At 43.1% G+C, this 12,443-nt stretch overlaps 1 protein-coding gene across 2 annotated transcripts in view; it reads right to left on the minus strand.

Moving 5' to 3' along the window:
- Positions 1-1,014: 1,014 nt before the first annotated feature.
- lhx3 (LIM homeobox 3) overlaps positions 1,015-12,443 on the minus strand; it is a 159,985-nt gene continuing 148,556 nt past the window's right edge. For both annotated transcript variants that reach the window (XM_060841545.1, XM_060841547.1), the window contains 2 exons: positions 9,714-9,885; positions 1,015-1,418 (listed from right to left, as the gene is read on the minus strand). In XM_060841545.1, the coding sequence (XP_060697528.1) occupies positions 1,015-1,418; positions 9,714-9,885 (576 nt within the window). The remainder of the gene's footprint in view (positions 1,419-9,713; positions 9,886-12,443) is intronic.

Here is a 12,443-nt window from a genome sequence, read left to right on the forward strand (position 1 = left end):
ACTCCAAAAAAAAACAAAGAGAGAACAGGTACAAGCTTAGAAATTACTGTTGGCCACTGTATAATACGTTTGTACGGCACTCCACCGAGCCAGCCGTTGATTCATATTAATTTTTTTGAATATAAAAACTTGCATTTATATGGCGCCGTTCACAGCCTCTGGATGTCTGGCGCACTTTATGGTGCAGTCACGTGTTGCAAGGTGAGGAAACTCGGCAGTTTCCCAAATTGTTTTCTGGACTATTACACCCGTAACCGTCACCTTCCAATGGTAGAACGCCAACAGTAACTTCCCATGTGACTAAATAAAAAGTGAACAATAGATGACAGATTATGGACTATATCAGGAGTTTTAACATTCAGAGAGTTTCCTAATACACCGCACGGCTCTGTCCGGTAACTGGTCTGAAACATTTTCTTAAATAATCACATTCACTCGTATAATTCGTGTCAAGAATCCTAACACTGTGATGTTTTGATGTGTGCACGTGGATCACAATAAGGACGATAAGATTCTCACATACACACACAGACATACAGACGGCTTCAGCAGATGCACCTCCTGTGAAATGCGTGTGGCTTGGCAATTTAAACAGCTAAATAGTCACGAACGCGTGTTTTGAAGAAAGGTCATCGACCTGAATTTCTTTCCCTCTCTCCGCAGATGCTGCTCGATGTGTTGAAAGTTTATCACGCAATTTCTGTTCTTATTCCAGATTGAACAGCGCCAGTTTAAAGTCTTGCAAAAGAGCCCCACCTGTTGTCACATTGAGTCAATGTATGTTTTTAAACAGAACACAAGAGAACGAGGGCTAAAAGTTGCAATGATCGTGGTTGATATGCAGAAAATTCCTTTGGTTTTAAACCGTGGTGACAGATTCTAACTTAATTTCCAGCTACAAAATGCTCTAAATTGCAGCATCATCATCCCCTCTGGAAAGAACACGTACTGATTTTAAAATGAGAGAGAGAGAGAGAAACAGACTGTGTGTGAGAGATTGAGAAAGGGAATGTGTTAAAACTGTGTGTGTTCCACCTCATCTAGCCAGGAGGCAGGACTGGCTGGGAAATCAGGATAGCCACCACTACTGTCTGTCGATAGATCCGAACTGGGTCCGTTTCCTCCCAGGACACGCAGTGCCTGGCCCATACCTTGTCCCCCTCCTTGAGCCAGGATCCCCAAGCTAGTGTCCTGGTACACCAGGCCGGACATGAGGGGAGGGTGGGACTGGATGGCTTGCAGAGAAGCTGGTGAGCGGGGGACGCTGTAAGGACTGTTGGACCTCAGGCTGTGGGGGAGCACTCCATCTATCGAGAATCCCCCGTTGCTCGCTGCCTGTCTGCCTAGACCCGGAGAGGAGTCGTTCATGCTTCTGTACATGACGTTCGGGTGGCCCATATCGGGTATCGAATGCTCATCTAGATGGAAGAACAACAAACAAAAAGACATTAAAATCTAAAACCCGAGAGGGACAGTTGCCCTACTTTGAACGGCATGCTCCAAATCCACCCAGACCCATTGGATGCCTAGAAATAAAGGCAAAATAATGCAGATGCTGGGAATCATAGAATCCCTGAACATTCCTGATGAAGGGCTCTGGCCCGAAACGTCGAATTTCCTGTTCCTTGGATGCTGCCTAACCTGCTGTGCTTTAACCAGCAACACATTTTCAGCTCTGATCTCCAGCATCTGCAGACCTCACTTTTAATTCGAAGATTTTAACCTACTGTGAATCCTCTTGCAAGGATGCCTTCCTTGAAGAAGCTCTCTTCCATTCCTGATGAAGGGCTCTGGCCCGAAACGTCGAATTTCCTGTTCCTTGGATGCTGCCTAACCTGCTGTGCTTTAACCAGCAACACACTTTCAGCTCTGATCTCCAGCATCTGCAGACCTCACTTTTTACTCTAATCATAGAATCCCTACAATGTGGCGGCAGGCCACTCAGCCCATACCTAGCCTCTACAGAGCTTCCCACCCTGGCACCTTTAACCCTGCATTGCCAATAGTTAATCCACCCAGCCCTGGACTGTGGGAGGAAACCCACACAGGCAGAAAGAGAATGTATAAACTCCACACAGACAGTTGCACAAGGCTGGAATCGAACCTGGGGTCCTCAGTACTGAGAGCCAGCAGTGCCAACCACTCAGCCACCTGAAACATAAAACACATGTAGACAAAGCTGAAGAAACTCGGTAGGTCTGGTAGCATCTGCGGAGTAAGAAATAGAGTTTTTCAGTCTGATTGCATTCTTCAAACTGAATGTTTAAGAAGGAATTTGGAGGGAAAGCTAGAACAAGGGAAGTCAAGAAAGACAACTGTATCAATGAGGCAGATAACTCGGAAAGGGATCATGCTGTAAGGTTGAGTGAAATATGAGTTGATGGGAAGGGTGAGGGCAGTAACAAATTAAAAATACTATACATGAATGCACGAAGTATTAGAAATAAGATGGATGAGCTTGAGGCTCTTTTGGAAATTGGCAGATACGATATTGTGGGGATAACTGAGACGTGGCTTCAAGTGGACAGGGCCTGGGAAATGAATATTCAAGGCTACATGTGTTATCGTAAGGACAGACTGATGGGCAGAGGGGGTGGGGTGGCCATGTTGATAAGGGATGATATTCAGTGCCTTGCATGGGGGGACCTAGAATCAGGGGATGTAGAGTCAGTGTGGATAGAGCTGAGAACTACTATGGGTAAAAAGACCCTCTTGGGAGTTAACTACAGGCCCCCAAACAGTAGTCTGGATGTCGGATGTAAGTTAAATCAGGAGCTGAAATTGGCCTGTCGCAAAGATGTTACTACAGTTGTTATAGGAGATTTCAATATGCAGGTAGACTGGGAGAATCAGGATGGTATTGGGCCTCAAGAAAGAGACTTTGCGGAGTGCCTGAGAGATGGATTCTTAGAACAGCTGATGCTGGAGTCGACCAGGGAGAAGGCAATTCTGGATCTGGCATTGTGCAACGGACCAGAATTGGTCAGGGACCTCGAAGTGAAGGAGCCATTGGGAAGTAGTGACCATAATACAATAAGCTTCAATCTGCAATTTGAGAGGGAGAGGGTACAATTGGTAGTAACAATATTTCAGTTGAATAAAGGGAACAATGGAGCTATGAGGGAGGAGCTGGCCAAAGTTCAACGGTGCAATACCTTAGCAGGGATGACAGTGGAGGAACAATGGCGGATATTTCTGTGTATAATGCAGAAGTTGCAGGATCAGTTCATTCCAAAAAGGAAGAAAGATCCCAGGAAGAGGCATGGGTGGCCGTGGCTGACGAGGGAAGTTAAGAAACATATAAAGTTAAAAGAGAAAGTATAACATAGCAAAGATAAGTGGGAAAACGGAGGACTGGGAACCTTTTAAAGAACAACAGAGGATTACTAAGAAGGAAATATGCAGAGAAAAAATGAGGTACGAAGGTAAACTGGCCAATAATATAAAGGAGGATAGTAAAAGTTTTTTTAGGTATGTGAAAGGCAAAAAAATGGTTAAGACTAAAATTGGGCCCTTGAAGACAGACACAGGGGAATATATTACGGGGAACAAAGAAATGGCAGAAGAATTGAATTGGTACTTCAGATCTGTGTTCACTGGGGAAGACACAAGCAATCTCCCTGAGGTAACAGTGGCTGAAGGACCTGAACTGAAGGGAATTTATATTTGCCAGGAATTGGTGTTGGAGAGACCATTAGGTCTGAAGGTTGATAAGCCCCCAGGGCCTGATGGTCTACATCCCAGAGTACTGAAGGAAGTGGCTCGCGAAATCATGGATGCGTTGGTGATTATTTTCCAGAGTTCGATAGATTTGGGATCAATTCCTGCGGATTGGAGGGTGGCTAATGTTGTACCACTTTTAAGAAAGGTGGAAGAGAGAAAGCAGGAAATTATAGACCAGTTAGTCTGACCTCAGTGGTGGGAAAGATGCTGGAGTCTATTATAAAGGATGAAATTACGACACATCTGGATAGTAGTAACAGGATAGGTCAGAGTCAGCATGGATTTATGAAGGGGAAATCATTCTTGACTAATCTTCTGGAATTTTTTGAGGATGTAACTCTGAAGATGGACGAGGGAGATCCAATAGATGTAGTGTACCTTGACTTTCAGAAAGCTTTTGATAAAGTCCCACATAGGAGGTTAGTGAGCAAAATTAGGGCGCATGGTATTGGGGGCAAAGTACTAACTTGGATTGAAAGTTGGTTGGCTGATAGGAAACAAAGAGTAATGATAAACGGCTCCATTTCGGAATGGAAGGCAGTGACCAGTGGGATACCGCAGGGATCAGTGCTGGGACAGCAGCTTTTTACAATATATGTTAATGATATGGAAGATGGTATTAGTAATAACATTAGCAAATTTGCTGATGATACTAAGCTGGGTGGCAGGGTGAAATGTGATGAGGATGTTAGGAGATTACAGGGTGACCTGGACAAGTTAGGTGAGTGGTCAGATGCATGGCAGATGCAGTTTAATGTGGATAAATGTATGGTTATCCACTTTGTTGGCAAGAACAGGAAGGCAGATTACCACCTAAATGGAATCAATTTAGGTAAAGGGACAGTACAAAGAAATCTGGGTGTTTTTGTACACCAGTCAATGAAGGTGAGCATGCAGGTACAGCAGGTAGTGAAGAAGGCTAATAGCATGCTGGCCTTCATAACAAGAGGGATTGAGTATAGAAGCAAAGAAGTTCTTCTGCAGCTGTACAGGGCTCTGGTGAGACCACACCTGGAGTACTGTGTGCAGTTCTGGTCTCCAAATTTGAGGAAAGACATTCTGGCTATTGAGGGAGTGCAGCGTAGGTTCACAAGGTCAATTCCTGGAATGGCAGGATTACCTTCCACTAAAAGACTGGAGCAACTGGGCTTGTATACCCTTGAGTTTAGAAGACTGAGAGGAGATCTGATTGAGACACATAAGATTATTAAAGGATTGGACACTCTGGAGGCAGGAAACATGTTTCTGCTGACGGGTGAGTCCCGAACCAGAGGACACAGCTTAAAAATACGGGGTAGACCATTTAGGACAGAGATGAGGAGAAACTTCTTCACCCAGAGAGTGGTGGCTGTGTGGAATGTTCTGCCCCAGAGGGCAGTGGAGGCCCAGTCTCTGGATTCATTTAAGAAAGAGCTGGATAGAGCTCTCAAGGATTGTGGAATCAAGGGTTATGGAGATAAGGCAGGAACAGGGTACTGATTGAGGATGATCAGCCATGATCATATTGAATGGTGGTGCAGGCTCGAAGGGCAGAATGGCCTACTCCTGCACCTATTGTCTATTGTCTTCAGAACTGGAATTCTTCAGAAGAAGTCTTACTAGACCTGAAACATTACCTCTGTTTCTCTCCACACAACACCAGGTTATAGTCCAACAAGTTTATTTGGAAGCACTAGCTTTTTGAGTGCTGCTCCTTCATCAGGTAGCTAGCTCTGAAAGCTTGTGCTACCAAATAAACCTGTTGGACTAGAACCTGATGTTGTGTGATTTTTTAACTATGTCCACCACAATCCAACACTGGCACCACATCATCTCTGTACACAGATGCTACCAGACCTGCTGAGTTTCTCCAACATTTTCTGAGCTTGTTTGGAGAGTTACCTTGTCTTGATGGGCATGATCCAATTTCACCCAGCCCCATATTAGATTGCAAATATAAAATACTGCGGATACCGGTATTCAAAATTGAAAAAAAAGAAAATTCTGGAGAAACTTAGCAGGTCTGGCAGCAACTGTGGAGTAAGAGTCAGTGTTAACACTTGGAGCCCAATGTGGCTGTTCTTTGGAACTGTGTTGGTTTGGGGCAAATGGAGCTGTGCAAGGGACTGGGGAAACTATGAACAGTGAGGGAAACTGTGGAGGAGAGGTCTCTATAGGAGATGAGAGTGCGGTGCTGAATAACTACAGCAGGTCAGGCAGCATCTGAGGATTAGGAGAACCATTCCTGATGAAGGGCTTTTGCCTGAAACGTCGATTCTCCTGCTCTTCGGATGGTGCCTAATTTGCTGTGCTTTTCCAGCATCACACTCTCGACTCTGATCTCCAGCATCTGCAGTCCTCACTTTCTGTTCGGTCTCCATGGGAGAGGAGGTCGTTGAGAAGTCCTGGAAACAACAGCAAGACATTCAGTAGTGGAGTCATGGTCCAGGGAGATAGGAAGATGTGTCTGAGAATTGGTATTCAGCATCTTCAACGCAGTGGCTGGTATGCCAGATGAGGACAGCACCATTCTTGTCAGCAGTTCAGAAGAAGACATATTTCTGTCAAAATGCTAGTGTTAAACAGATAAGCAGGAGGTTGAAAGAACACAGCAAGCCAGGCAGCATCAGGTGTGAAGTAGACATTTTGTGTGTAATCCTTCAGGACTGGGGATGGGGAGGTAGGGGGAGCTACAGATGAAGAGAGAGGAGGGAAGAGGTTATGGGTGGAGAAAGGGGTAAAGTGGTGAGGTGGTAATAGGTGAATACAGGTGGTAGGTACAATCCGCTAGGTCAATAGGAGGAAGGAATTCAGAATGAAGGGTTAGTTGGAGGTATGAAAGGGAGGAGGCAGGGCTGGAAAGTGTGTTGGGTGATGGGTGGGAAGGCTAATTGAAATTGAAGAACTCAACGTTGAGTTCTGTAAGCAGTTGGCTGCCCAAAAGGAAGATGAGGTGTTGTTTCTCCAATTTGTTGTCTGATTCACTGTGGTAATGGAGGAGTCCATGGATGGACATATCGGAAATGGGCAGTGACCGGGAGGTCAGGTGGGCCCTTATGGGCACAGCTGAGATGCTCAGCGAAACATGCCCTTAGTTTACATTTCGTCTTATTGACACAAAGAAGATTTTGTGTCTACAAAGAAGACCAGATACCAGGAGAGTCGTGAACCCCATGATAAAGCAACATCCTTAAAAGGTGAGGCTTCCTGAATAATATATTGCATTAAGGACTGGTCCGGCTGCATCTTCCCCACCAGGAGGTCTTTGCCCACAATCTATTGCTGCAGCAGGAAAGCTACCCAAGCATGCAATTCTGGAATAGACTAAGCTGAAAAATGTGTTGCTGGAAAAGCAGGTCAGGCAGCATCCAAAGTGCAGGAGAATCGATATTTTGGGCATGAGCCCTTCTTCATGGAATAGACTAAAGCAATTGTCCCATTACATCAGTTTCTCATAAATCTGCACAATAATGTACCAAAATGAACACTCACCATTCCACTTAATTTCTTAGCCTGAAATGTTCATCCTCTCTCTCTCTTTTTCTCTGCAGAAACTGTTGAGTTCCTCCAGCATTTACTGCTTTTATTTCAGTTTACACATATTCGTAGCATTTTGTTTTTGTTCCTGATTAGACATGTGATACCCCGTATTTTTTCATTATTAAGTTATGTCTAAAACACTGAGATAATTCAAAATCTACCCAAGAACAATGCTGAATATCTCTTGAAAATGGAAAGCATTGTGACAGTTTGTTTTGGCACTGCTTGATGAGTCATGCTAATTGAAAGTGATGGTGATCCTTCTCCTTTCAGAGGGAAGGTCTTCTTAATTCATTCATAGGATGTGTACATGGCCGGCAAGGCCAGCATTTGTTTCCTAGCCTTAATTGATTGACTGTTTAAGAGAGTAGTTAAGAGTCATCTGCATTGCTGTAGGACTGGAGTCACATGCAAGTGAGCCCATTGAGGACAGCAGATTTCTGTGCTTAAAACAGGTGGCACGGTGACTCAGTGGTTAGCACTGCTGCCTCACAAAGCAGGGACTTGTGTTCAATTCTGTGTGGAGTTTGCACATTCTCCCTGTGTCTGCATGAGTTCCCTCTGGTTTCTCTAGCTTCTTTCCACAGTCAAAAGATGCGAAGGTTAGGTGGATTGCCCATGGTGTCCTGGGATATGCAGGCTAGGTGATGATGGGGTATGTTTGGGTCCTTGATAGACCAAATGACCTGTTTCCACACTGTCAGGATTCTGTAAAGGACATTAGTGAACCAAATGGGTTTTTACAATATTTGACAATGATAACACAATTTATATTTAGCTGGCTGTTATTTCCAAAGTTTGTTGAATTTAAATTTCTCATGTAATGGCTTGAGGTTTTAGATTACCAGCTCAGGGATATTATTGTCACACCAGCCTCCTTCAAAGGCCACTCTCAAACTGTTACTAACAAACTATGGGAAAGTCAGCATCGTCTGACCAAATCATACAGCCACTCCCTCATTAGAAAGAGATGATTTAGAGAAGCCGGTGTTGGACTGGGGTGGACAAAGTTAAAAATCACACAACACCAGGTTATAGCCTATCAGCTTTATTTGGTGGCATTACCTTTCAAAGTGCTGCTGAAGAAGCATCACTTCAAAGCTAACGCCTCCAAATAAAACTGTTGCGTTAGAAAGAGACAAGAAGTGGTTTTACTTGAGGGTCACTACACTTCAGGCAATGAGTGTAATGGGGAGGAAGAAAATCTGTTCTGGTAACCTCAATCAGAATGGAAATTGAACCCATGCTGTTTGTATTACTTTGCATCATAAACCAGGCATTCAACCAAATGAACTAACTGACTCCTGACACACTAGGTAGCCCTACAGATATTTGGAACATGCAGTTTGATAAGACTGGCTGTTGAAAGGAGAGATTAGGTGATTTTTCAACTGTGAGCTGTCTCCTTTGTTTGTATTTGCATCCTTGCTCTATTCATTTCACCAATATTACTCTTTACTCCCAGAAACAACACCTTCCCCACCCACCCACGCCTCATTGTGAAATCACTCAGGCTCATTCTCAGTGACATGAATTACTATCAATATGCATTTCTTTTGTTAGATTTTCTATCCTTATATTAACCATTTGTAAGTTATTTAGAATCATAAGATTGTAGAAGGAGGCCATTCAAGCCCTTTGTACATGTGGTAGCTTTCTGAAGGAGGTACTGAATTCATTCCATACTTCCACCACTCTCTTCCCTCACAGCTGTGCAGGTGTTCACTTTTCAATTTGTAAGCTGCTACTGACCCCACTTTCACCACTTTTACAAGGAGTATGGTATTTCCTAATAGCTAACTGGATAATGTTAAAAATGGACACATTGGGCGGAATATAGGGACATGGGAACAGGAATAGGCCATTTGTCCTTTCCAACCTACTCTGCCATTCATTAAGGTCATGGCTGATTGGTTGCTATTTCTATTCCAATTTCCTGTCTGCACCACCCACCCCCTAATCATGACCTTTGACTCCTTTGTCTATTAAATATTATTGAACCCAGACTTGAGCAAATTCAAATAGCATCTATTATTTACTGAAGAAAAGAATTCCAGCAACTCATGATCCTCTGAAAGTAATAAGGCATCTCCCTAACTCCATTTTAAATTTAAGACCTCAATTGTAAACTGTGTCCCACAGTCCTAGTTCTGGGCCCTCCTACAAAGTGAAACATCCTCCCTCACCCTGCCAAGTCCTTAAAGCTGTATCTCCTGGTGACAGGCTTTTCTGTCAATGGAAACAGTTTATCCTTATTCACTCTATCAAAGCCCCTCATAATATGAAGCACTTTATTAAATCTCTTCCGAACAGTCCCTCTTCTAACTGAATGGATCCAGCTTCTCCTGTCTCTCCACATAGCTGAGATGCTGTTTACAATGATAGTCCAAAAGGTAGTTATTGTTGGGTTTGCTGATTGTCAAGAGCAACTAAAACTCAACCCCAACTCGTTGTGACTATCGGATGCCAACCTGTGAAGGACACTTCGGCATCACTGGCTACCCCATCATCCTGGGTGCTGTCCTTGTCTGATTTGGAGCTTGCTCTGGATCGCTTGATGTTCCTGAAATACTGGCCCCATCTCTGTCTCCCAGCATCCTTTTTCAGTCGTTTCTCCTTTGCTCGGCGATTCTGAAACCAAACCTATGGGAGACAAAAGCGAGATAACCATTTATCACCTGTGTGTCAATTATTTTGAACTACCTCAAAACAAAGATACTCTTGCATTTTAGTTAACCAGCAAAACCCTCTGGAGGGCCTGCTTTAATTTTTAACCTTTTGAACAATGTTGCAATGAGAATCTGACCAAAGAAAGGTAATTTACTACAGGTTTGGCACCGAACCTAACTTGGATCATCAGGTTATACTACCAATTCTGCACGATAGCGCTTCAGGCTCTTGAGATCAGGACATCAGTAAATTTTTAACATTATAAACAAATTGTTCATAAAAAGTTTAGAGTATTGCAGTTGTATCCCAATTGCTTTAAAACCGGGCATAGTAAGACTCAAAGTAATCAAGACTGTACTCAGATCATTGATCTTGCATTGCATTTCAAAAATGGGATCACATTGAGACAGGAAGTACAGCATAACTAACCTTGAAATGTCTGAAAGAGCAGCAATAGTCAAATTAATATCTTCATTTGATGCAGTGTGGGTTCCGTTATATCTTACACTATTCACTTATACTATTTGGTTTGAGCTGTAATTCTCCAAATCAGATGAATTCTGTGCTGCATTTGAAATCTTTGAGAACAGGACTTGGTTACTTCATACTCTCAAAACTTCGAAGTCAACTTCAGATACATTTAGAAAATGCTGATGCGATCTGAGTCATCTGTGTATACTTTTCATACCACGTTTGGCACTGGACTTTTATTTTGGAGATCCCCAAGTGGCATAAAATCAAGACAACTTAGTTTCAGATGCCTGCCACTTTAATACACCGCCGTGTTCCCTGGCCAATGGTTCTGTCTCAGGCTTGTTGCAGTGCCCTGGCAAAGATCACCACAAACTGGAACAAAAGCATCTCATCTTCCATATGGGGATCCTGCAGCATTTTGGATTCAATATCTTTGCTGTTATGGTCAAATGTAATTCTTCCCTTTGATTGTCAGGGTTACAACAGTGAGTTCCGAAGAGTCATATTGGACTCAAAAGATTATTTCTGCTTCTCTCTCCACCAATGCTGTCAGACTTACTGATTTTCTCCAGCACTTTCTATTTTTATAACAGTAATGTGGCACAGGTTCAAGCAACAGTTTCTCCCCATCATGAAACTTGCTGCCTACGAGAAAGCCACTTGTTCCATTCTTGGCCCTGTTCTTCTAAATGCTTCCTTACCATTGCAGTGGCAACAAAGATACTCAGGCAACCTTTTCTGCCCCCCCCGCAACCCCAGAGCAGAAGCGTCATTGTCTAACAGGAGGCCTAGAGAGTCATGCATCAGATTGGGCTGCGGCAGATTGCAAAACAAAATGAAATAATTAATCAGTATCTAAGGGTGTTCAATTACATGGCATTGAGAAGGAATAGGATTTCCTGTGTGGCGCCTGCTCTTATTCGAGCTAAATAATCAGAAGTGCGCATCTTTTTAAATGCAATGCCATTAGCAGCTTATGTGCAGTGGATTGCCATCCTTATTTCATGGATGACCTTCAGTAAGCAGGCACTGTAATTAAATACTTGCTAGGCGGTTGTCAGACTGGGTAATTTACCAATGAGCACATCATGACCCAGATCCTATCAACCAGCTTTTTTCTTTAGACAGTTAACCGTCTGGAGACATGGTGCGGGATGATCTGTTAGAGGTCTTTAAAATTATAAGGTAGATGTAAATAATATCTTTTTCCATTTACCAGTGAAATCAGAACTAAACGTAGTTACAAATCAATTCAATAAGAAATTCAGGATAATCTTGTTTACCAGTGAATAGTTACAAAACAAGGAGTAGATATAAATAAGGGACAGCTAGTAAACAATCAAGGGAGAAAGGATTAGAAAGATATATTGAAGGGGGTTGGATGGAGAAGGTGGAGACAGGATGTTGAAGGAAGAACCTGGTGTGATGCTTAAGTACTGGCATAGATTTTCTGGCCTGTTCTATACGCATTATGGGTAATACTTTTTAACCCCCACAAACACCTCTACTCGTCCAGGAATGATCTCTCAGCTCAGACTAAACACAGATCCAACCACCGGCCACATATTGAAGGTCAGGAATGCAATATAAACGTTGATCTCAAGGGTAATGGTAGCATTGCAGAGTCAGCATGTGCTTTAAAACTGTTGATTCAAATCCACTGGTTGCAAGGGTTGCATTGTCTGTTGGATAATTCCACATTTCCCACATCCATTGACCTAACTGGATCAAATTAGGAACTGCCTCAAAGGACAACAGTAACCTTTCCTTTAAAGTTCATATTTTTCTAATCAATCTGCTGAGATTATTACTCTTTCTAACTATGTCCTCCCAGCCTTCAGTGTGTGATTTCCCTTTCACTCCTAGGATCTGGTTGTGGTCCCAGTGAGCTCGAATAAAAGGACATTTAGTGTAGCCATTAACTGGATACTAATTAGACAATTGGCTCAGCGGGACCATAAGTATTGGACAGAGGTAATGGTCACACTTCTAATGTTATTAGTTGCTATAATGTAAACCTCTGTAACAACCCAATGATCATTTATAGAATCAATACT

This window comes from Hemiscyllium ocellatum, chromosome 21 (genome assembly GCF_020745735.1).
Source record: "Hemiscyllium ocellatum isolate sHemOce1 chromosome 21, sHemOce1.pat.X.cur, whole genome shotgun sequence".
NCBI classification, from domain to species: domain Eukaryota; kingdom Metazoa; phylum Chordata; class Chondrichthyes; order Orectolobiformes; family Hemiscylliidae; genus Hemiscyllium; species Hemiscyllium ocellatum.